The sequence below is a fragment of the Aulostomus chinensis genome, chromosome 14 (assembly GCF_037954235.1).
Source record: "Aulostomus chinensis isolate RoL2024-O1b breed Wild chromosome 14, RoL_Achi_v1.0, whole genome shotgun sequence".
Classification (NCBI taxonomy): Eukaryota; Metazoa; Chordata; class Actinopteri; order Syngnathiformes; family Aulostomidae; genus Aulostomus; species Aulostomus chinensis.
In genome coordinates, this window is record NC_141333.1 from 9,286,149 (window position 1) to 9,312,569 (window position 26,421).

General features: G+C 41.2%; 1 protein-coding gene across 1 annotated transcript in view; it reads left to right on the top strand.

Moving 5' to 3' along the window:
* The window catches only part of kdm4b (lysine (K)-specific demethylase 4B), a 39,450-nt gene extending 13,465 nt beyond the window's left edge, over window positions 1–25,985 (top strand). Inside the window, exons 7-22 of the mRNA XM_086223281.1 lie at window positions 1,246–1,349; window positions 3,177–3,314; window positions 8,494–8,690; window positions 8,995–9,242; window positions 9,422–9,633; window positions 10,139–10,259; window positions 11,586–11,746; window positions 12,385–12,589; window positions 14,520–14,596; window positions 14,704–14,759; window positions 14,870–14,978; window positions 17,682–17,870; window positions 18,066–18,242; window positions 18,355–18,474; window positions 21,929–22,021; window positions 23,818–25,985. Coding sequence (XP_086079407.1) covers window positions 1,246–1,349; window positions 3,177–3,314; window positions 8,494–8,690; window positions 8,995–9,242; window positions 9,422–9,633; window positions 10,139–10,259; window positions 11,586–11,746; window positions 12,385–12,589; window positions 14,520–14,596; window positions 14,704–14,759; window positions 14,870–14,978; window positions 17,682–17,870; window positions 18,066–18,242; window positions 18,355–18,474; window positions 21,929–22,021; window positions 23,818–24,345 — 2,735 coding nt within the window. The 3' untranslated portion in view covers window positions 24,346–25,985. The remainder of the gene's footprint in view (window positions 1–1,245; window positions 1,350–3,176; window positions 3,315–8,493; window positions 8,691–8,994; window positions 9,243–9,421; window positions 9,634–10,138; window positions 10,260–11,585; window positions 11,747–12,384; window positions 12,590–14,519; window positions 14,597–14,703; window positions 14,760–14,869; window positions 14,979–17,681; window positions 17,871–18,065; window positions 18,243–18,354; window positions 18,475–21,928; window positions 22,022–23,817) is intronic.
* Window positions 25,986–26,421: the final 436 nt, after the last annotated feature.

Below are 26,421 nucleotides of genomic sequence, written 5' to 3' on the forward strand. Positions count from 1 at the left end.
CCTGCGGAGAGCTCAGAGAGCCCGCTGTATTTTAATGGGGATTAATACCCAGGCTGTGTCTGCACATTATTCACCTTTATCAGCTCCAACAAGCAGGCGGGCGATGAGAGAATAGAGGCCTTTTCTCAGTCTCTAGCTTTGTAGGGTGGAACAGAGGCTGAAACAACACAGTGAAAACGAAGGATGAAATGTGTGCTGATTATATTGTCAGTCACATTAAGGTTTAACTGGGTGGAGGCTCAGATAGACCCCGCTTTGAGGCAGTGGCGGGTAAAGACACTAAAGAGAGTGAGAGTGACTGATGGAAGAAAAATCCTTGCTTTTGATTGCAGTCGCTGTCTCCAAGAGTAAAAATGAACCTTTGTAGAGAGAGAGAGAGAACGAATTGGGGGCTTTCAAAACCCCAAATGTCAAGGGGCTATATTATGATCTCAAAGCTGTCTGTGTATTCAGGCAAGTTGACTGGTTGTTTTGTAACACAATGCAATGGCAGCCATGCAAGTCTGCTTTCACTTACAAACAGTCATAGCTGTGATCACAGATTTGCACAGCACATGACTTGAATATTGGTGACCTTGCGGACAGGGAGATTCAATTGTGACACAGGAAACAAATGAAACCACGGATGAAACCGTTCACCTCAAATCTTATTAGTGCTACTTAAGGAAGAGTTTCCATGCAGACAAATGTTTCCCTCTGCAAAGCAGCTCTTCTTCAGGCCAAAGTTTTCTCTTTGCTCATCTTGAGTGGGATAATGATTTTTCTTGAAGTGACAGCACTCAACTCGAGTTTTGTTTTGAAGCCTTCCTTTGTGCCATAATGGGATCTAACAGAATTGCCCTAAAATCTATTCTTGAGGCACATAATTAGTGAATGTCTATGCTTTGCAGTAATTTAATTATTCCACACTTAAATTTAATTTAAGTCAACATGAAACCCAGTTTTTATTTTCCCAGGATATAGAGTTTAAGGATAGTCTTCTAGCTGTTTGGAAAAATTGTGTATTTTCTGACCTTTTTACAGTTCTCTTGATATTTTGATATTTATTATGACTTAAAAAGGACAATATAGGGGATCGTAGAATATAGCATTGTTCAGAATAGATTTATGACTTGTAATTGTATTATGTATATCATGCAGTATTTATGTATTTGTGGTAGTTTTTCATAGTTTGATCAGATAATTTCAGATCGACTGGTGTCAATGAATTGCACTAATTCCTTCGCTCAATGTCTCCCCTTGCAGGATTCTTCCCCGGCAGTTCCCAAGGCTGTGATGCCTTCCTCCGCCACAAGATGACACTGATATCTCCATCCATCCTGAAGAAATATGGCATTCCCTTTGACAGGGTGAGCAGCAACTGACACCTTTTTATTGAGAATTATGGAAATGACAGAACAGTGTAAACTATGCTCAGTGTTCATTCCTTGAATTCATCACATTTATCGCATTCTCTCCTATGATGATTTAAAAAAACGATCTCTCCTGCCAGATATCATGACGTGTGCATGAAGGTGAAGGCGTTCGCTCGCTTCACTAGAGGGGTGACTCCCATGACTCCATACAGTTAATTTGTCAATTATTCAAATGTTAAGCCATTCTGGGTACATCCCAATGTTTCCTCTCATCTTCAGTTTTGATATTACTACATGTGGCTGCCTTATCATTTATAATACAAGCAAATCTAAATCAGTTTTTATTTGGAATGCGCTTTAAAATCCGACTAAAACAGCCTATGACAAATAAGCTGCATCATGTCAATACCTGTACCTGTGTGACGACCTCATTGTCTCCTTCACCCAGCCATCGGCTGTGGTTTCCAGAGTGCACACTCTACAGTTATTTTTTCTCAGAGTTGCTTTAAGTTGTTTAATTGCTGCGAATCGTGAGTGTTGGTCAACCAGTCTTGTTCGTGACTGCTGGAGTCACAATATAGAAATCTTACATCATGTTCATCTTTTGAAGGAGACGCATTTTAAAGGACATTATTTTTTGACATTAGAGAATCTATTCAGAATCATACGCATCTGCATTATGCTTGTAGACATTGTAGAATCTAGAAATTTCTGCACATGAGTTCTATACCGCTTAACTGCTTGCCCAAAAGTTTAGTACTACAGCAAAGAAACCTCTAATCTCATGACACTTGTAAAGGACTGACCATGCACATTTGACACAGGCCAACACTATCAGTTTAACAGGTGCAGCTTTTATCATAAAATTATGATCTTAAAACAAAAGCAAATTTCTCTGATATGATTTTGATACACTCCAACATGGGGTCACTTGTGCCCACGTGTGTGACAAAGATAATTATGGTGATAGAGATATTGATGGCTGCAGTAATGATAGAGAAAGAGCAGTTATCTTTTCTTGTGCCTCCGCCATAAATTAATTGGACTTTTTTCCGTTCTGTGAATTTGTTGTAGAATTTTTCTGTAAGCAATAGACATCATCCCATTTGGAGGGAAAAGAAAGTTCTCCACTGTCAGCTGAGGATTCTGCCTCCGCCCTATGTATCTCTTCACTCCCCCCTCAGGATGTCATTATCACAGTGAACATGTTACTTGTTACACACCTACAGTACATCTTTCCATTCAAGTGTAAAAATAAAACCGTCACCTTGCATTCTTGCAAGAGTGGAAAGGGAAGTTTGATATCTGAGCCACTGCCTTTAGTTGAGAAAGTTCATTTCCGTCTCTCAGCCTCTCCTCCTGTTTCACCTCTCATGCCTGTCACCTTGCTTGGCTTGATGTGTCTCTTGATTGCCTGGATCCACGCTGCACAAAGACGTTTAGATACAGCCAGACATAGGGCTTAAGTTTTGGGGCAACACATCAAAAAAAAAAGAATGTGCTTAACTTGTCGTCACATTTTTAAAAAAATTCTCAGAATGACACTGAGCTGCGGGGAAGATTCTCAACACCTCCTGAAGCAGCCATGTTAGGCTGCAGTACTTTGGCTCATAAGAAAAGAGAGAGGAAAAGTTATTTTTAACTGAGGAGTTCAACTTACTGTTTGTTTGTGTTTATACCAACAGAATGTTGTGTAGAATTGGATGAGAATTAACTGCCATTTAAAGTATTATTTCTTTAAATTTTGACTTCAAAGATGCTGTGTTCTTCAATACGTATATATTCTTTTTATTTATGGTTTTGTTTCTTCTTTGTGACCAGATAACTCAGAATGAAGGGGAGTTTATGATCACCTTTCCCTATGGCTACCATGCTGGCTTCAATCATGGCTTCAACTGTGCAGAATCCACAAACTTCGCCACATTACGCTGGGTTGACTACGGAAAAATGGCTACCCAGGTAAGATGGTACGGTTTGCAGAGGAAGAACACAACCCAGATAAACCTTTGACCTCAGTGTTGGAATCTATGTAGTAAGGTCCAGGTTGAAAGATTGTAAAAAGACTAAAAATGGAGCAGAAACTGTTTTTAAATAACGATTATAATATGATCCCTACATTGGTGTGAATCACCTTGAAAACCCACATGCATCCCACGATTTGCAGGTGGTTGTAGACACTCAATTTGAGGAGGTTTGATCCAGTGGTGTGATTCAGCAGCCGTTAGGTAACCCTACAACGTTCCTGCTGTGGTTTTTACTCCTCTGAAGGGCTGAAGTAATAGAATCATATTGAAATATAAAAGCGATGTGTGGTGCTCTGCTACACACCATCTGTTACCGACACTAATCATACCCTCACAGCCTTCCACTGACGCAATCTGCCTCTTTGCCTGTGGGCTGTTGAGCATGAAATTGACAGGGCATGGGTTAGCTGTGGATGGCAGCCTAACTTCAATGTCCTCTGGAATAAACTCCCTCTTGTCTCTTTTCTATACATTCCTTTACATTTTTCTTCATCCCCCCTCGTGTGTGTGCGTGTGTGCGCGTGCACTCGCCCCTTCATTCTCTCTACTTGGCTGCATGTCAAATATTAGGTGCCAGTTTGTAGAAGTATGTCTCCCTCCTCTCTCCCCCTTTCTTAGTTTTGCCTTTTCTGCTTTACTCATAAGGCCATTTGTAATGTAAGAATCAGTAAAACTCTTGTGGCCTTCTTGACACACAACTCAGAGCTCAAGGGAGCATATCCTCTACATCCACTCCTGTGTCACTCTAATAAACAAGAGTGGTCCACCACAAATATAGATGGCGCAGCACCACTGCACGTAGAGAACCAGAAGATTGTAAAAGAGAACATCACAGCCATTGAGGCACACTCCATCTCTTCATCCGTCTGTCTTCCCTCTCCCTTTTCTCTTTTGTGTTTCATGTAGACAATGTCTTTTCTTTTTGAGTGGTTGTTGGGCAGGAAGGAGAGCAGTGAGAGAAATGTTCACATCACCAGTGCAACATTGATTTAGTCCCAACAGCAATGTGCTGTATGTCCTTGAGCAAGACCCCAGGCCCTTTCAGGCTCATCTTGAGTAAGAAGGGAGTAAACCTACAATAAAAGGCCAAAATTATTATCAAACCATGCAAAAAATGATAAGCTTGAGGACTTTATCATTTAAGGGCTGCATAATTATTTGAAATTTTATTGAAATCACATATTTGCCCTACCACAATTTTCAAAAGACATGGATGGCATTGTATTTGTTGGAGGCCAATTATGTGCCAAAATACCATTTTAGATTAAATATTGTAGTGCCACAGAGGTGTCATTATCTATCAATCATCTTCTACAGACACAAGTAAACCTCTTTGTTTGGGATTTCCACACAAATCACTGTATTGTCATATATATATATATAAAGCAGCGTAGTGTAAAACCTTTCAATTTAAGATTTGTCCTGTTGAGAATGTGAATCATTGGATTGTCATGCAAATAATGAAAATCAAGTCAAATTTAAATAGAATCACGTTGTGTAGTGAATTCTATAGATTAATTACGTACTGTAGCGCATCCACATCAGCATCACTGGAGTCTCTTATTCTCTCATTGCTTCTCTTTACTGCCCCCAAGTGTCTCTTCTTGTCTCAGACTCAAGCAATCATCTGTTGACCCGTTCGGCCCGCTCTCGTCCCTCCTGACCCCACCAACCCTTATTCTGTATGCAGGATAGTGAATGATAGGACTCAGTTTGTAATTTGTCAGCATTTGGGTGCTGCCAGCAGACTATTGAGAGAAGGAAAGCATGAACTTCTTAAGTGAAAGCTCCCCAACTTCCGACTCATCTGTTGGAATTAACTTACTGGACGGACACCTGCAGTCAAAGCAAGCCTCGGCACTCCTTGCATGCTGTGTGTGAATGTACTTCAAGCTCAGTTATTTCAGACATCGCTGTATTAATTTACCTGCCCTTGACCTTTTTTCTGCAAGGGATTAGGGTTATAGTTAATCCATGTTCTTTTTTTTTTTAGTTGTTTTTGGAAGTTCAGCCTCACTCCAGTAACTTAACATAGACATGAATGGTCATTGTTCAAGTCAGTATCCCTCGACGTCAGAGTCCTGATGTAAGGGATGAGTCCCTGTTTGATACAAAGAAAACTTAAATGCCAAAAGGTAATCCTGTTCGAAACTTGTCACTAAGTGTTGTTTAGTATATGCAGATCAAAATGTGAAAGTGACTAAAAAGAAATTTCAAGTTTTTTGTTTTTTTTTTAAACAGCACAGAATGCCCCCCCCCCCCACACACACTTTTTTTTTTTTGACACGACTCAAAGACATGATTATGATAACATTTATGCATACCATACCATCATGTTGATGAATGTTTCTCTGTTCTGTTCTGAGTGAAAGCCTCTCTGTACGTTTTGGTACTCAGTGACACTTGTGCCGCTTCCCCAGTTGTCCAGGGTGATTTTCCTGTCTGAGAGACCAGCAGCAATCATCCTCACCGTTGCCAGACTAAATCACATTATTTTACATCTTGGAAGTAAATTGAATTACATCTTGGAAGTAAATTGAATATCACTCACTCGTTATCTATTGGCATTTATAGACTTGTTTTTTTCCCCATGTGCTCAGGCATGATGTGAATGGACATACTGCATTCTTATTAGACTTGTATGTCCATGATAGCTGGAACAAAATGTTCTCTTAGTCATGTTGGAGGCCCGTTGCATTATTGAGTGGAAAAAAAAAAAGAAGAGCATGATTGTTCTTCTGGCAAATGTCGTCTAGAAACTGGGATAAGTGTGTGAACAAAAACAAAGAAACATTAAATGTTTAATATTTTTCCAGCAAACTAGGTTTTATAATTGATGAGTGACAGTTAATCTTTACTGAACCCTGGCAGTAAAAAACAAATGGTATTTATCCTGTACAAACAATGGTCACTCCCACTGGAAGTTGTCATCATGTATCTCATGAAAGTGATTACATCTAGACTGTCAGTATTACATTAGAAACCTGTGACCGTGTCTAGAGCGGTCTGTATGGGAAGGGTTTCGTAATCAAAATTACACTGTGGTGGGCTCATAGAATGTGTTGCAGGCCAAAGGCTCCCTTTGCCACATTTAACCAGAGTACAGTACAAATTTGACAAGGTGTTTTAATATGTTGTGTGAACTAAAGCTATGGTACATTATATTTTTTATGCAACTGCATATCCCTGACATTTAAACCCTTTCCCTACGAGTTCACACAATAGTCATTAAGCTCACATTATATGGAGCTTTTGTATGCTATGAAGGTACGTAGTGTGCATGAATGCTCTATGGGCAAAGCATCTACACCTGAGATGGCAACTTCCAGTTAGCCCTCTGCTAACCTGAATGTGGATGAATTATTAAATAATGTAGCTCTCTTAACTTGGCAAATGTCATCCTCCAAATTCACAAGAAAATAAAGAGCGGAAACAGGAGAGGGTATGGAAGCACTTGTGTTTGAAAGCGGTAGTGGGCGCCAGGATCGACAGACAGCGGCGCCAGAGGAGAGGAACTAGGGCATTATAACAACAATTGCTGATGTCAGAAGTTAGACATGTGTGCCGTATTGAGTTATATTGATCTGTCCCACGACTGACGTTCAGGTTTTTACAAATACAGGCTGGCTGAACACATTAAATTAGGCTCATATTGACTTATTAGGGAATCTTTACCACCTTGGAATAAACTAAATATTAAAAAAACAAGCAAAAATGTCTTCAAATAAGTTTTTTTTTTATTGAATTCTACTGTAGTTTTAACTGCATGAGCATCCGGATGATATACTGCCCCGCTCTGCAGTTTATTCTATATTTTTGCACCTTTACAGTTCCTAGGTAATTACCCACCCAATCATTAGTCATTGTTTGGAGTGTTTGTGTGATTATTTCTTTTCACATCAGCAACAATAAATCATTTTGGATAGTCCAAATGTTTGAAGACATTGTGATTTAGGCCAGCCAGGTTGGGCTAGAGCCTTCTTAGTTAGTAGAACTTGGCACCTCCAGTGAGTCCACTAATCCATAGTGAGTCCCTGGGCTTCAGGATTTCTGCAACTTCAACAATTTAGCTTCATTAGGAGCCCAAGTATAATTCAGGGCTCATTGGCTGCCTGCCTCGGGGTGAGGTTTTGTTTTCCCAGGTCTTATGCATCTCAAAGTGTGTTACTCTAATAGTCTAATAAGTTTTTATATGATAATAAATAACTAATCCTGGCCCTTGAGGATGGCAGCAATCCTCATAACCTCTTGATAGAGATATCTTTTTAAACAAATGAAAATGGCAAATTTTCTGCGTACAGTAATTACTTATCTCATGTTCTAGTGTAGTTTCCCTAGCGTGTTGCTGTTTGCACTATAAATGTCATAATGGAATCAATCATCTGTACCTGTGTTCACTTGTCTCTCCGTGCCTTTCCACTCCCTGCGCCATCACCATCCACCAGACACCATATTGTAATGTTTCTGTCTGTCAAGTGGTGTCGAGATGTGATGTAGGCTGGATATTGTTTTGCTGGGGAGGCTGAGGCGCTGTGTTTTCAGTAATTGAACATAAGACTCTCTGTACAGCTCTGGAAATAATAGGGCCAGAATGTAATACAGCAAGCCAGGCAAGAAAGAAAATACTTTCGCCCAACTCTCCTCCCCCATCTTAGTTTGTTTCATCTCCCCCCTTTTGTTTCCTTCATTTCCTACCTCCATTCCCCTTATTTATACAGAGCCTGGATTTCATTTAAGAGCTCTACCTACCACCACCTCTCTTCTCCTCTCCTATAAGCTGATATCTTTCGTTGGCCTGTAGAATCATTTAAGGGTTGTGTGCTCAACTTTAAGTGTGAGTGGTGATTAGTCCCGCTAAGATGCACAACCCTGAAGGAGAGATAATTGTTTGACACTCTACTGTACACTCACAGCCTGTCTGATGTGTATATAACCTTTCCAATTTGGCCTTACTCCCACTTACAGTGATGAACATTATAATTATGTACCATCCCAACATTTCCAGCCCAATAGATGGAACTAAAAGTGTTGTCTGTAACACCTGCTCTTCTCAGACATGCAGTTATCCCTTCTCGAACAAAGTACTAATTTCTTGTCTTCTATTTCCCCACTAGTGTACGTGCCGAAAGGACATGGTGAAGATCTCCATGGATGTGTTTGTGCGCTGCTTGCAGCCAGATCGCTATGACCTGTGGAAACAGGGGAAAGACATCACAGTGTTGGACCACCTTAAGTCCACTGAGCTTAGCAGTCCAGAATTGGAGCGCTGGAGAGAGCATCGTGTCACCTTCAGAGCCAACCTCCTGCGGAGGTGAGAAATTGAACTGCACCTTTAGAGACTCAGTAATGCACAGGATGCTCATAAGTCACTGGTTGTAGTAAACAATTCCAGACATGTAAAGCAACATTATGCAGCCCTTTTGCAATGGTTTCAAGATCATTTTCTGGGTACATCAACTTATGAATAAGGTCACTGGCACTGCTTTCACTCCTCCATAATATGTGCATGCATGTACATGTAGCCTACTGAGCCAAACTCAAGTTCATAGACTTTCAAATGCTTATTTTAAGGAAAGAGAAGTCTTTATGTAACCATCCTCTCTGTACAACCTTAGGGCTATGCAGAAAATGAAGCAGCTCCGCCGTCTGAAGCTGGAGGAGGTGAAGGTGCTGGCAGAAGAGGGCATTGAGCTGGATGCTGCTGAGTACCAGCGCCAGGTAGAAGAGCGTGAGGCCCAGCGGCGGCAAGAGAGGGAGGAGCGTCTAGCCAGAGAGGCCATAATGACCTTGGAGGCCATGGAGCGTGAGGAGCAGGAAGCTGCAGAAGCTGCTGCAAAAGCAACAGAGATCACAGCTGTAGAGGGTAAGAGAGAGCTGTTGGAGTTAGAGAGCTGTTTTTTTTTTTTTTTGCAAGTTCCAAACACTTTGTAATTCTCCTTTTTCAGTTGCAGTGATATTTATGAGCCCCTAGTGAGACCTAATTCACCCCTCAGCGTTCTTTTTTAATCCCCCTTCAATTGTTTTTGCGTTTCTGCTTGCCAGAACAAGAACCCCAGAACTTGACAGAGGACATGGAAAAGAAGAAGCAGAAAAAACAGAAGAAGGCTAATATTCAAAATGGGTTTCAGGAAGTATTTGAGCAGTTCGCCACTGCTAGCATCAAGAATTCAAAGACGGACACTGCCAGTCACTCAGAGGTGGGAAATCCTCTTGCCCCCAGAGCAACTGACATCCCGGCAGACAACAGGCCTGATGTGAGTGCCATCCAGGTGAAATAGTTCATGAATGAACAACTCCAAGTTAGATTAGTTTTGTCCTTTGAGTTGGGAAAGGTTATTTTGTCAAACTGAGAAGAAAACATTATACTACTGAGCTGCACAACGGGTACAAGTAAACTTTGAGAACAGAGTTTCAGCTATTAGCTGAATTGGTTTTCTGCCTCAGTGGTGGACAAACAGCTGAGTCCAGACCTAAAAAAAAATCCCCAGCAATAATATTGATTAGGTGAATTCACAGTTCAAAAAATAATTAAAAGAGAGACAAAAACATGGTTTATTCAAAGGTAAATTACCGTAATTTTACTTGACAAATACATTTAGAAAAGATGTGACTGTAAATTCAATGATTAGATACTTTTTCATGGCAAGATGCATTATCATCGTCTACTCCAAAATATTTGATTTGCTGTTAATGAGTGCAAGATCACAAATAATGAAAGAATAATACAGGCTGTATTATTATTATTATTTTTTTTTTTAGGCATGCTACTCCAAGATGAAGATGCCAACAGAGGTAAAAAAGAGTCGACGCCACCCCCTCAGCAAACCACCCATGCGCTCCCCGCTGTCCATCGTCAAGCAAGAACCAACAAGTGACAAAGGTATGTGTCTTTGAGTCTGTAATCCCCTCTCAAATATATGTTATTGGGGAAATTTTACCAATTTCTACTCAGTAGAGTTTTTAACGGTGATTTCTGCCACTGTTAGGGGCAGACAGGGAGGAACTCCATCTTTCAACCTTTTGGTTTTGCAGTAAAACAAGGACATCGTAGATCAAGAAAAAAGCGAACCAAAACAGAACAAACTGCAGTTCATCAATTGGCATTTCCCTCCTTATTAAATCGGATTGTTTTTATTGTTGTGGCATCTCCCTCCAGCCAAAGAGAAATTTGAATGTGCAAATTCTTGCGGTGAAAAACAACCATATGATATGTCTGTAATGCACCAATTTAACGAAGGTTTGGTGAGGAGTCCAATGTCAGGTGATATAAGTACTGGTAATTTTCTTTCCTGATGTGGTTAGGGATCAAGTTAAAAAAAAAAAAAAAAAAAAAAAAAGCCATTAAACAGCCACATTTAAAGCCAGAGAATGTTCACCCTATTTCAGTTCTTTGAGCTAACACGATATCTTACTGGTTCCACCTCAGTTTCTTTCTGACAACTATACATCCACGTATCTGTCTCTCTCATTCATCTCAGTCACTGTTGTATCACATCGTTGTACAGTCTTGACATCATGGAAACAACATTTTTGCTTTGATTATTGATTGGGAGAAAGAAAAACAGGACCAAAGCTCCCAGTGAGGATAATGAAATCAAGGCCACAAGGCCTCTTTTACACCCCTCCCCCTCGTCTTTTCTTTTCATTTTCTGATGGACACTTATTGATCCAGGGATCATGACTTCCAATTACCTGCTTTCAAACTCCCTTTAAGTCTGAGGCAGGGGACCCAACTCAAGGCCTGTCTTTCACAAAGGTGGATGGGGGACAAGGGGAAGAGTGGGCCAGAGATGGGAGGAAAAAAAGATAGTGGAATGGAATGGAAAGCTTGTGAAAAGATCTTCCTTCCCTCCTTCAATCCAGGTCTAACAAATGATCTGGATCAGTAGCTTCGGGGGTTTGGTTGTGAATTGATTCTAGACTGTGGACGGCAAGTTGTTGAAGCCTTGGCTCTTAGTGTTCATCAACCAAATATATCAGAATTGTTGTTGAGATTCTCTCAAACACAATTGGCAATTTCTTCTTTTACTGATTGCCTGTTTGTTGAAAAGATCCCTGAGCCTTTGCAAAATGCTTGACATACATAATATACAAGGTAAACAGGAAAATAAAGTGATTAGGAAGAAAAAGGTCTACATATAGATTTGATTTGGGTGCCTCAGATGGTGAATGTTCAATTTCAATATGTTTTATTTATTATCCACAGAGCTGTCATCTCCCATGCCACTGGAAAGTGACATGAAGAAACAGGAGCACCTATGGCAGAATCGCTCACCCAACTTCCTGGCTGAGAAGGCCTTCAACGCCGCTGTGGCAGCACTCCAACCACACTGCGCTGTCTGCTCACTCTTCTGTCCATACACAAAGGTACAAACCAGACACTACAGGGACTGGTGGCATTGGTATTAGTTGAGGTAGTTAAAATATCACAAATTATACTAGTGCAGAAGGTAGTCATGTTAACAAGTCTACAGCTGTAACAATGTCAGTACTATTGTAGCATAACCAAATTACCTGTCTTGTAGTTCTGGAACTCCTTGAACTTAGAACCGTGCCAGAATTGCAAGGAAAATACTTTAAACTCCACCCTTTTTTAATGTTGGTTCAAGGTTTGTCATGTAACATTTGAGCATGAAAGTTTTTGTACCTAGACCTTGTAAACAGTATAATGATAAATAAACAATCATCAACCCAAGAGTTACTTTTACAAGCCGCAATATGTTGTAATTGGTCATAGTTCCATTATTTTCGCTGTACCTACTTGTTATTACATTACTGCATTTGTATACACATGATTACAACAAAGCAAAACCAGCTTTACTTCAAGGCCATATGACTAAAACCTCCAAGGAGAGGCCATTAGTAGTTTGAATCTTAACATCCACAACAACTGATTTGTTCTTGTTCTGACTTACTGTTATTAATTCATTATTTCTTTTTTACAGACTTGATAAATTCATTTGAACGTATTAAGTTTGTCATCCTCTTTCCTGCCTCCTTTTCAGCCAAACAAGGACCTTGTAATTGGGACTGACACCCAGCAGCCCTACCTTCCCCGTCATGGCACTCAAACTCGTCCACTAGTCCCAGAAATGTGCTTCAGCGTTGGAGCAGGAAACACTGAGCCTCCACCCACCAACTGTCACATTGGAGAGGATGGAACTAGTCTACTGATCCGCTGCTCTTCCTGTCACATGCAGGTTCATGCCAGTAAGTATAAAACTCTTAAAACGAGAAGAGCCTTTGCCAGCTGCCGTGGGGTTTATCTGCATATCTAATGATGGAGCGATGTAGTAAGATTGGCAGACATGCCAGTCGGGCTACTCCTTTGCATTTGTTGCTTATGCCAGTTTTTAAGCCACATTTTGTTTAGTTCTATTTTTTGTTTGATAAATTTTCACTTCTTTGCATCCTGCCTCATCACTTTTTCTCTACGTTTGGGTCCACCTTCCTCTTTCCTCAACTGCAACAGTTAGAGGTTGCTGTGATGGTGCTGACTGCTCAGTTTATATTGAATGAAATGAGGGCTTTGCTGATGTGGATGAAATGGTGGAAATAAAGTTTGTGAAAAGATCCTCAGTTTTTATAAAGCGGCGTCTTGGGCAGTTGGGGTTTACTCCTGCCACTTAGAGGATCGTGGAGGAGGATACATCTTTCTGATTCGTTTTATTGTTTGAAAGAAGACCTGCATTTTTCTGTATTCGGGCAAAAATTTATGTTTGAGTGAAAATTGTAGCTGTGAGGACAAGTTAAACAGATATTTCGGAGAACTAATGAATACCTTCTCCTCCTTGTGTTTAATGTTAACACACTCTAGATTCTGAATGTCCTGTCAACTCATAGAGTTGACAAAAGCGGAACATAATTTGTATATCCAACCCTTGAATCAAGAGCCCCACTAAAATAAAAACGGTTCTTTGTCAGGCCATGCTTCACCCCTGCACCAAGTTATTTTCATTCAACCTAGCAGTTTTTGCATACAAAATTTCGGAAAAATATAAGGAAACGATCTAGTTTACTACATGTATGTTACTGGAAGATTTTCTGTATCTGGTTGTACTCAACAGTGTAAGACTTTGGTGTTACTACAGCCATAGTTTTTCACTTTTCATTCAAACCTTTTATTCACCCCTTAAATTCTGAGAATTCTGTTTGAAAAGAAGGAGGCCAACCAAGACAAGATTCTCCTTCAGGTTAAACTCGCTGCCCAGGAAACACAATGTCTTTTTGAAGCCAACTCACCACGAACTTCCCCGGCTGTTATTTACCCAGTGTTCTGCGTGCTTCTTTCCCCCACTATAAAGCAGAACTTTAAGGGCATATGGTGCCTGTCAAAAGAAAACATGAGCGAGTACCTTGTTAACACTCGTGTCCAAGTGACCGTTTTATGCTGGGCTTGACTGCCCATTGCTGAAATTTGCACTCAGTTATTGACTAAACAAAAATGTGTGTGTACATTTTTTTTTTAAATTTTCTTTGTTTTGAAGAATCAGAAGAATGCAGAGTCATTGTGTTTACAATAAGTGCGGTATATCTCCTTTCACATCATCGATACAAATGTTAGGTTTTGTGTTGGGTTGAACATAGAGCCAGATTAATTCCAGCATGGATTTGTGCATGTCGGCTCAGTCAGTAACTCAGCCACACACACCAACCCTCCTGGGCTCTTATTATCCCTAAAGTTGAAGAGCACCTTCAAAAGGCCCGGTTCATTAGTCATCCCGGGATGAACTGGACTCAGCTTGGAAGCAGCGCTGCTATTGATAAGAGGACAGAAAGCAGAACGAACTGTCAGAAACACACACCCTGCGCTCAATCCCTTTGCTCCTCGTCATTTTGGATTGTACAACTGGCAAAAAATCATTTACACCTGTCCAGGTGTTGTGTCAACGTACAGGCGTTTTTTTTTTTTAGTATAAGCTGAAAATTTCTATTTAAAAAGAAATGGAGGGTTAAATGGAAAAAAGAGAAATCTGTTAGATAAATATTTGACAACAATGAAAAAAATCTGTATATACTTAGGAAATCACCTTATTGATCATCAGAACCTGCTTTCAAGTAGAAAGTGCTCTGTAAACAAGTCTCCTATTAAATGTGATGTGGTAGAGTTGTGAGGTCCCTGAAGTCTCTTCTCTCACAGGTTGTTATGGTGTGAAGCCAGACTCCGTCAGTGAGGCCTGGACGTGCTCCAGATGTGCAGCAGGTGCTTGGACAGTGGTGAGTGGGAGGACGACTTGATGCCAAAATGAAATCCTGTAAACCAAGTTCAATTTGGGAAGGGATGGGAGCTCAGAGGATCTGACTTGCTATTTTTTGTTTTCCAGGAGTGTTGTCTCTGTAACTTGAGGGGCGGAGCTTTGAAGACTACCACAGACAACCGGTGTGTGGCACATATTTTGATTTTTTTTTTTTTCTCCACATGCATGAATTAGTTTGCTTAGTCTTATTTTTGAGTCTTAAAAACCTCTCCTCTCTCCTCCACGGAACCAGGTGGGTCCATGTCATCTGTGCTATTGCTGTGGCTGAAGCTCGCTTCGTCAAAGCCATTGAAAGGGAGCCTGTCGATGTGAGCGCCGTTCCAGAAACACGCAAGAATCTGGTAAGTTGAGGCTGAACAAAGAAAATCCTAATGAGGCACTTTCATGATATAATGTAAAGTTGAAGAGGCAAATAAGACCAAACTCTGTGCTCACAGTTCTTATTAATGGCCTCTTTATTTGAGTAAAGTCACCAACCTCTTTGTACTCACTCCAGCTGAATAATTTTCTATGTCTTTGGCTTTATTTACTGTAATGGAATTCAGGTCACCCATGATCTGCGTTTGTTTCTCTTGTGTATTTTCATACATCAAACCATATTACAGAAGCAGTGAGCAAGAAAGAGGATCTATCACTCCCTCAGTTAGTCACCCTATTTCCCTGGCGGATGGATACATCGTGTTTTAGTGAGCTGTGGAGAACATGGGGTAAATCAGATGAGCTGAAGGGAATGGCTGAATAATCAGCTGTCATTTCTCACTGCGCCAAATGAACTGCATCGATCCCGTGGGCAGGAGACAATTTCCCTATTGCTGTCGTGTCGTTGAACACAACTTGTCCCCTCCCTCCCTTTCTTCTCTCCATTTCCTTCTCCTGGGATCTGCCTCCCCCCTCCCCTCACAGGCAACAGCAATCCTTACTGGTACATAATCACAAATCCACAAATAATGTCACCTGTCTCCCTCCTCCTTCCTCTGAATAATCTATCAAAGACAAGCTGGGTGACATTTGCATCTGAGTACTGTCAAAGCAGGTTTTCTCCATCTCATCTTAAAAGACTAAGAGAGGAGTCTCTTCCATCTAATGATTTGGATGACTGGGCTGATCAAATGTGAATGCGCACCCACAGGACCCATTGTATAATGTTCAGCAATCTGTGACCCCCCCGAGTGTTCAGTTTTCAGCAATGGAGAAATTTCTTACAAGCTGCTCTTTCTCATTGTTTCAAACTTTCTCAGGTGCAATAACACCGCACATCATCAAGAGTGTTGCAATAGAGTTGCATCTTGCACCTAGATTTTCTTACATTTTTGCTCCTCAGGGAAAACGGCCCCAAGCTAGGCAAGCTACCTAAATGTTTAACCATCTTTAAAGCTGTTGTTCCTCTGCTTCAATTTTAAGTCCACTCGTTGTAAAAGTTTTCTATGGAGCCAGTCAGAACTTTCAGAATCTGCATATCAAGTTCTCTTGTGCTCAATAAGGATATGAAGTCAGGGTTTGTTTGTTTTCCATCCAAATGCAATTGCTTTTATGCCTGTGCTTAGTTGAAGGTTCTCCATCTGTGTATGTCCATCCTATTAATTGTTATTACAGTATCTCTCTCAAATCCTTGAGTGAATTTCTTTCTTTCTTCTTTCTAGTTGAAAGGTGTAATGAGATACACTCGTATGTAATGTTTCTGATGCAACTAAATTTCTTCCCTGCAGCTCTGTTGTCTTGTCACTGCTGGCCTGTGACTGGCAGAAACTGCAGATGAGAACTAAATCATAGCAGCCAGTGAAATATTACACCACTCATCCCTTTTGAAAGCAGTTGCACATTTTCTTTTGCAGTGTACAAAAAAGAAATATTGGCAGTTCGATAAAGAATTTTTATTTGGTATTGATCGGCCATGTGTTGTGCCTCAGCTGTTCACTGTGTGATTTGTCAAAACGTGGAGACCAGGATAAGAGGGATGGACAGGGATTATAGGGATTAAACTAGTTTGTATGATATGATAGATAATCATTTGAAAATGACAGAGATGTATACCAGCCACATGAGGTAAGACAGCTGTCAAAGCTGCAGGGATAGTGGGCTGAGTCGCTTTGTTTTTAGTGAAGCATAAGAATGTTTAAGATGCTCTGGTGTATCGGAAAGATAACTGAATGTGACAAACCAAATTTCCTTTGTGTTATTGTCTTTGTTTTCTGGCTTTTCATGTCTCACCTTGTCTGGATTCAAATGAGAGCTTGAGAAGGAATGAGTAAATATGAAGAGAGGTAGACTTGTAGGGTCGACACATCTGAAGTGATTTGAAATGAAGAATGAAGGTTTTTGGGTTGTGTGCACAGGGTGGAACCTGGCAAAGTGGCTCAGTTGCAAGTAGACTGGGTTCCTTAGCAAAGCCAAAGATATGGTTGACTGGTGGTAATTTCACACTCAGACTTTTGGAAAGGAATGAAGGGATTTGAAGAGGGAAGTGCTCCAAGGGAGAGTAGCTCGTATGATTGTGCAAGAGCATGAGGTTGAACAAGTGATGCAAGACACCAGAAAAGGCTTCAGGGCAAAAATACGAAGAGAAATGCTGAATGTCAAAGTAGAGGTTCAGGAGGCTGGTTATTATTAACAAAAATCAAGTTGCTCTTTAAAGGAAAAAAAAAATTCTTGACATTTTCTGTGAGTTGGGAAAATAATCTACTGACACTGATAAGAGCTGAAAGCATCCATTCTGTTTTTAATGAGCCAAAAGCTCCTTAAATTTGAGATTTGAGAGGGGAAAAAAATGGACATTCTCTTTCATTAGGTGCCGTAACTATTCCTTCAGTGGTCTCTGTGTCTGACTGGAACAGGGAAATGCTTCAGATAATTAGTTAACAGGACCCCCTTTAGACACCTTTTCAGAGCGTCTTGTTATTCTTGTGAATTTTGTTACCATCAGCTGTCTCAGTGGGAACGTTGATGGTATTTCACAACATTGAAGGCAGATGAAATATGTGTTTTGGGCGACAGTCTGTAATTATGAAACCTTTGTCTATCTTTCCCGTTTTATTTTTCATCACCAGAAATGTGTCTTCTGCCATGGCAAGAGCGCCAATCAGAACCACGGCGCATGCATCCAGTGCACATACGAAAACTGTGCCACATCTTTCCACGTGACTTGCGCTCAAATTGCTGGCGTAATCATGACACCAGCTGACTGGCCCTATGTGGTGTCCGTCACCTGCCATAGGCATAAAAGGGCCACTCCAAAGGTGAGTCTAAACCAAGGAGAGGTGTTTTTTTTTTATTTTTTAACCACAATTAAACTCAGTAGTTTTACGTGTAATGAACAGCTGTAATCCACACTTCTGACATTTCATTGTTTTCACTCACACATTGGTGAGATTTGACCCTGATTTGAGTCGCTCATAACCTTAAGTTCCCTGTCCGCCTTTTTATGCCTTCAGCCTCGGGCAGCACCCAAAAGCCCCCAGTCTCTGAACCTGGGTCAGAGGGTCATCGGTCGCAATAGTGACGGCTGGTATTACCACTGCACCATCATCGGCATAGCAACGCAGACATTCTACGAGGTCAACTTTGACGACGGTTCATACTGTGACAATCTGCATCCGGAAAACATATTAGTGAGTCTTCTTAAGGTCAAATTCTTCCATCTCAAGTTAGAACCCCCCCCCCCCCCCATACGAACTGTTGGCTGCCTCCAATATGACCCTCCTCCTTCTCTTCCTCCCTCAGAGTCACGACTGCCTGCATAGTGGTCCTCCTGATGTGGGAGAGCTTATTGTCGTCAGCACACCTGACGGCCAGATCCTCAATGCTTCCTTTGTCAAACAGCACACTAACAATGTCTACCAGGTGAGGACAAAGTGCTGACTAAGGACATCACGCTTAACACGCACAGGTGTCTGAAACAAAGCCTCGCGTGTAAACATACGGGGAAGGAATGGGGTTTATGGTGAGAGGATTAGATCGCGTCATGTATTGAAATAATTGTGATTATTTGCACGAAAATGTTTGATCCTTATTAGTAATGTAGGTGTCATTCTGCCATTCTATATTCATTCAGTGGTTTGAGGTTGGAATGTTTTTAGCTGAATATTGTTTTATTGCACTTACATTTTAGATTTGTTTTGAGGAAGAAAGGATTCAGCGTTAAGTGTTAAGCTCCCTCCATCAGAATATTTTCTTAAGAGGTAGATTTTGCTTATCAGCAGGATTATGCAAAACCCTTCTCTAAATTATCAGTAATTGGTGGATGGGTCTGTCAGCGAACATAGAGCAATCGCTAAGTATTTGGGATGGACCTGCTCAACATAGCATTAACCTTTGCAGAGATACGTACTTTTCGAAGCCAAGGAGCCTCTAGTTCTGTTAAGCGAAATCTGTCCCTAGTCTGCATTACTGTTTTTCTAAGTATTCCCCCTCATGGTGGCTCAGGGACTTCACCCTGACGTTGGGAGAAAAATCACGCTTCTGATCCTTTCACTATAAGCCTCATTTAACCAGTGTTATTACGTTTTTATGGCACACATCAAAATGTGAAGCATTACTCCAGAGTGCTCTGTTTACCTAATCAGTGAGCATATTTATTTAGATATTTGTTTGTTTAAATGGGTTTCCTTCTTGCCAAAATCAGAGAAAGTGTTTTATGTAAATATTGTAATGATACAGCAGTTGTATAAAATAAGGTAAAAATGTTTTATGTCAATATTCTTGGGGGGGTTCGGGGTCACCCCAAAACAACCACCCATCCCTTACCATGGCTACTAAAGCCTTCAGACTGAAGGGGTTAAGTGCTTAAGAGAATGAGTGTTGCGGGTATCATTTCCATTTTTGTCATTCTCCTGATGCAGAGTGACTTCAGGTGAGAGAACCTGTGCATTTTGACAGAGTGCTTTGTTTAATGGCTTCACCACCCTGTGGTTTGGTTCCCCTCATCAGGTATTTATCATTGTGTGAAAGACTTGGCTCCCCTCATGATTATGGTAGAGCAGTCAGATATGGTGTGACATTGACTCATAAAGTGGAAAGATTTAGCATTACTGGTGCATGCTGGGGAATTTATGGGGCAAAAAAGAAGAGTGCTCGCAAAGTGGAAAAATGCAGAATTGAAGAACATTCTGAAATCTGGTGTCAAGGAGGCCATCGTGAAAGGCAATTACATAGGTAGACACAAGAATGCATTAGCAGACAAGGTTAAGAGAGGGTGTTGCACTAATATTAACACTGATTTTAGAGCACATCCACAAGACGCTTTGAGTGCACTTACAGATTTACACACAAACACAGATTTAAAGAGCGCTGCAGGTCATTTAGTGAGCCAGGCACGATTCAATTTTCTGGTCACTGTCTCTGCAATAGAGCCTCATATATGATGTGCAAAATATTGATCCACAATTTCAGAATTTGCAGAGACATTTTCAGACAGGTGTTTATTGTCTTATCGATAGCATGTCTGTAAATGCGCCGGTTTATTTACTTATAAAGGTGTTCTCAGAGCAAGGAGAGCAACAACACGGAGGAACTGACTGTTTGTGCTCCGCTGTTGCTTGTTGTTACCTCGAGTCCTGTTAGAGACAAGAAATGTAGTTGAGATGATTTAAAAACAACCCTCCAGCTGGTCTGGTGTGTCAGCGCCACATTGACCTTGTTCTTTTTGATCTGTATTTAAAAAAAATAAAATAAAGTCTATATTTAAAATGCTTATTAAGCCAGTGAGCAGCGTTGGGGTCCACTGTCATGGTCAAGGACATGCTGACAGCAGCACAAGGTTGTTGATGGAACCATTTGTTCTGGTGGAAATCCAGCCTGTGACTTTCTTTTAAGTTGTTTTTTTTACTATCTTGTGACCACTTTTTTCTATGCTAATAAAAGCTAAAATGTAAGATGATATTTTTCCTGTCGCACGCCCTCTGTATGGGGAAATGGCAGCAGGATGTATGTTTGTTTTTGTAGTAGGGCTAGCCTAGCTTGACCAGGCTCAGAAAATTGCTTCTTCTTGGGTAGACTGACCACACACTGGGATTCTACCTGATTCTCGCCCTTAATTTAGAGGGGAAAAGGAAGTTACATCCTAATAGTCTCACAATGGTATCTACTGTTCATGTCAAAGTCGGCCATTTTACAGCCTGAACAGATGCAATGAATTGTTGGGGATTTGAGGAAGTCCAGAGAGCTCCGAAGAGCACTGAGAATCTTGATAATCTAGGACACATCCAAGCCTTCCTCATGTCGACATAATTAATATACTGTACAGTTTCAAGACGTTCATTGGAGGTCTATTGGACGTCCAGAAACAGACAGAAATACAGCCTGCCAGCAGGTTATGGGCCCAGGCTGAGATGGATAAGAGAGTTTGCAAGGAGTTCATGTGGAATGCAAGCGGGAGCTGCGGCAGTTCCCACAACAAGCTAAAGTAGCAAGCTAGCATCAGTGAACCGAGGAAACGGCCCGCTACACAGAGCTACTGAGATGGGAACGTAAGGAAGAGCAAGTGACCCACATTCAGTGGACAGGCAGATGAAGAATAAGAAATACATGTATATTAGCGGTTATTTAAATTGCTATCATAAATTATTATATATGAATAGATGTCTATTGGACATCCAGAAATACATATATTGGACGTCTATAAATAGATGAATATTAGCGGGTATTTAAAATTCTATGTTGAGGTAGGACATGTTAGGTGTATAACTGCGCTTCTGTACTGTGATTTTCAGTTTGTTGTAGTTACCACTGGGATTCCACCAGGGGTCACTGTCGAGGAGTGATTAGTACATCAATGTTCCCTCTAAACTGCGTGCTTGCGCAATCTCGCGCTGCTCACACATTCTCAGCGCACAAGAAAATCTATGCAGAGCATCGACTCGAAAATCTATGCAGAGCATCGACTCTGTGAGTGACAGGTGTCCAGCCAGTGATACGATACGGTTTAGGCTATGCAGCCGAACATATTAAATGTAAACTAATGGAAATTGCTGCTTTAATTTGATTCTTTTAATAAGTCATGTACCTTGCTATGCTCCCAGGTGCTGAACAGGTGTGTGGCCACAGCGTGCACAACTGATGTTGTTCACATTGATCCTCAGTGTGTTCAGGGAGCTTGTGTGTATGCCAGACACATAAAAAGTACAAAGTGCGGGACACGGGGGATTTGAATGGGGCTTAATGTATCGATACTCGCGGCTGAAATATCGATACTCTCTGGGGAAACAAAATATTGATTGTATATCGCAGAATCGCTAACATTGCTCAGCCCTAGTTTCAGATGTATATGGACTAATCCAAAGTTGTATTATCTGCCCAGGTTGAGTTTCAAGACCAGAGTCAGCTGATGCTAAAACATTCTGAGATCCACCAGCTGGACCAGGAGCTGCCCAAGAGAGTTCGAACCCGTCTGGTGAGTATTGTAGTCAAACTCTACACCAGTATTTTCTCATAAGCCAGAAGAAGGACAACTGCATCACTGCAACAACAAAATAAAAAAATTAGAGCAAAATGTAATCCTGCTGTAGGTTAGGGTGGTAATACAGTATAATACCATGTGGCCAGGTATTTAATGATAACATATTAAAAATAATCAGGTGTGAATTTTTTCTAGCTTGGAAATGTAGCTCTTTTCTGAGTACTTAAGGCAGCCTGACAAGGGAGAAAAATATAAAGAAGACACACAGAAAACTAGACAGCAACATATACCTGACATGCTACTCAGGCTGTGTGCCAGTGTGTGGACTGAAATGTTTGAGTGGGCGGTTTGATGTGGTAAACAATGTATTTGTAACCTTCTGAAGCTTAACTCCAGCTCTTCCTCCAGCTGATTCAGGACCGGCACCCTGAGAGGCTTTCCATTAACCTTTGTGTCTAAAGAACTCTGCACACACCCTTGAAGTCCTAATCAATTTTTAAGACACACTAAACAGATTTCACAGATTAAACCCAGGTGGTAAATCTGCCCTCACTGGGCCATTAAACAGGACAGACCCCAAACTCCAATCTTGCAGCAACTCATGAAATCTGACATGAAAATTTATTCATGAGTGTACTCATCAGGTAGACATCAATACATGCCTCAGAAAAAAGAAAAACAATGACTTGGAATATCCTTCTATGCAGAAATGCTGGAATGAGAACTTGGACAGACTCATAATATTGCTGTTGACGAGCGCCGGCAGGATATTTATCACGAAAGAAAAATATTAATGGGATACATGTTATTTATATGAGTGAAAAGTCCAGTATATTTGGACTGCAACAATTAGTCTCACTATGTATTGGTGGCGTAAGGATGAAGAGAAACCTGCCAGATTTAATCATCATTTCTAAAAATCAGTAGAATTATTCGTGCTATATTGCATTATCGTTTGCTGTATTGATGCACGAGTCCACGCTGCATCATATCCTAGCAAGTTGCAATGAGAGATTTGTCATCTCTGACGACATGTATGGAGATGGTCAATAAATTGTGAGAGAAAACAAACCAAAATCACACAACAGCCAAAATTTATTGTCAGTCATCTGATCAATCAACACTTGATAAAAAATGTCATGATTTTTGTATGTCGGTCAGTACCAAAGTAAATTATATTCTCTTTTGTCTGGTTAATCAAAATGATTTTGGAAATTTTCCCCCATCACACTGGGACCTGGGGTTTCGTCTTCGTCCTCTTCTTTGGAGCCTTTGGGCTTCCCAACATCCCAGAACTCAGGTGCTGCTGGAGGAGGCTGCAGACCTGAAGAGGCTCAAGCTGCCACCCGTAGCTCCACCTGCTCACGTCCCCGTCTGTCCATCAGTCTCTTCCCTTTATCTCCTTCTTTATCTCTGTCCCTCTCTTTCCTTCTGTATATCTGTCTGTCTCCATTAGCTGTCTTTGTCTCTGCCCTGCTCTCCTGCCCCCCCCCCCCCCAACCAGTCAAAGCAGAAGGCCGCCCCCATTGAGCCTGGGTCTGCTCAGTGTTCTTGCTGTTAAAAGGAAGGTTTTGCACCGCTGTTGCAGGATGTGCTTGCTGATGGAGAATTGTTGGGTGTAAAATCATTAAAGATGTGGTGCTAGACCCGCTCTCCTTGTAAAGTGCCATGACATAACTTTTGTTGTTGTTGGCTCTATGAAAATAAAATAGACTTGACTTGACTCTTCCAGCTGTCAGGCAGGTTCATGTAACCTGTATTCAGTAGGAGTGTGTACCTGTGTGTTTCAGGCCATACCTGTACCCCAGGAGGAGGCTCCTCCAGCGGACGAAGCCCAAGCAGCCAAACGTCGCTGCCTGCCCTCTGGTTCTACCCTGCCCCCTGATACCCCCATGGAGACGATAAATTCCCCATTAACCACAGCTCCAGCAGCAGCACCAGCAGCAGAACATACCAGTATTAGTACACTGCCGACCTCACAACCTCTGTCCCAGCTCAGCGTGACCTCCCGGGATGTCCCCGGCCCTGCCAGTGGTGCTCAGATTCAGATGGATGCCGAGACTCCTATGGACACGAGCATGGCCTTGTCCGACGCTCTAGTGGAGTCAAACTTGGCCTCAGACCCCACACTTTCGCTGCAGTCAACCTCTTTTCAGCCCACATTGAACTCTGACCCCCTCCTGTCTGCATCATCCCCTCCTATACTCCCGCAGAATATGTCTGACAGCTACACGCCAAGCAGCGGCTACGTTTCCTACATGGAGACTCTCCTGCACTCACACTTCCCTCAGGACAATGAGCCCGGCCCCCTATATTAAAAACCATCTCCACTATGTTATTACTCTGCCAATGGAGGCTGAGCCAATAGGAAGTAAGCTAATGGAGGTGGATTCTACTCAGTGCTGAATTAATGTACAAAACCACATCCTGCTCCTGCTCTGAAGCTCAGGGCAGAGAAAAAGACACGGACACACACAGCACTCTTTTAATGCATGTTACTTTTCTAAATTTGAGTTGATGTATTTGCAGTGGTGCTTTATTCTGCTCTGACGCAGCAGCTAAAGAGGACAAGACTCTCTTATTGTAATATTATTATAATTTGTCCTTGTTTTATAGACCTTTTTGCTTTTTGATTTTTTTGTTTGTTTGTTTGTTTTTGGGTCAGCTGCTTTTCTCCTTCATAATATAAATACGTCTCTGGGTGGTATCAACTCCATACCTCGTTGCATTAATTCTACTACACTCCCATTTCTTTGTTGTGCAGGATGCTAATTGCCTCCCAGCAGTGAGGCCCCCCCCCCCCCCGCCCCATGTACGTTAATATTTTTGTTTGTTTTTCTTGAAATCAAATAACCAGCAACAAATATCTATTTTTCAATCCGGCCGCTTGTGGCTTTGAAACTGTTTGGTGGTACAAAAATTGTCACTTGTCCATCTACAAGAACATTTTCAGTAAGGTGTTTTATTGTCTGATTGCTAAAGGTAAATGGGGTTAAAAAAAAAAAAAGACATGTATTGTAGGGGGAAACTCAGTATTTAAATGTGTTAGTCAGTTATTGAAAGAATTAATTGTTATAGAAGAAACATATTGAATGCAAACACTAGTAGATTTGTCTGCAGGATGCATTGAATTTTTGTGAAGATGTGTCATGCTAGTTAAAAGCTAAGACCTTTTATGTGTTGACGTCATTTGGCGACTTCGCTTTTCACATTCTGAACTGTCTCAGGGTTCCTACATCTGGAAAATAAATGTAGTTTAACATCCCGGTCTTTGCACTGTTTAGGGGGGGGTTTTGAAAAAAACAGAAAAAAACCCGGAAAATTTCTACAGAGTATGACTTGGTTCGAATTGGAACGTGAATATCTTGTCGCATATATTGTCATACTTACTCCTGTTTAGTGTACTCCGGACCATGATGCAGAGTGATATTTGTTTACCGTCGTATTTCTCCTATCAGCACATTAACTCCCCAATTTAAGGAATGAAAGTCTTGAACAGGTTTCATATTTGGAAATGTAGGAACCCTAAATTTTGAGATATTTTTGCACAATACTTGGTCAAAGTGATATGTATAAATCAATATTGTATGATTAACATGGTCTGTTTTTTCTATTCGTGTATCCTTTGTAGTTCCTTTTCAGAATTGAATTCAAACACACTTCACCAATATAAAATATTAACTTTGTTGTTTTTATTTTTCAACAGATTTTCACAGGCATATTAGTTTGGCCATGTTGTGCTACACATATATTAAACTACTGATGGACTGAATCTCCCCTCCCCCGTCACCCTGTACATACCACAGGTCTTGTGTAATGTGATTCAAATTTGTAAATGTCATACATATAGCCCCCCCCCCCCCCCCATCACAGCTGATGTTGAAACACGTCTGTTTCTGTGTCCAAATGATATTCGTGAAGAGAATCTTATTTCATAGGGATTAAAGTGGGTTGCTAGTCGCCAGTTCTTCCGTGTCCTGTGTCTTCAGTCGACTGTAGAACTTTAAAAGTCTGGTACGGGGTCACATCCAGGGTCAAAAAAGGCAGATGAGAAACCTCTTGATCACCATCTTCTACCGCGCCAGTACCTGAGTGTGTTTACCTGGATATGCATGTTGCCGATCAGATGACACAAATGCAGGTTGGAGTGTTGCTTTAGTTTCAGCCGCTAACGTTTCATTTACACAAGTATTCAAACTCTGAAACTGTTGGACAACACGAAAGGGTCTGAAAACAGCATTTATACATCGTAGTACATTTCATGAACTATTTTAGCGTACTAGGGGTCGGCACGGCTCAGAGGTAGAGTGACCGTCGAGTAACCGAAGGGTCACTGGTTCGATCCTCACTTCCCCCAGTGACCATGTCCGAGTATCCTTGAGCAAGGACCCATG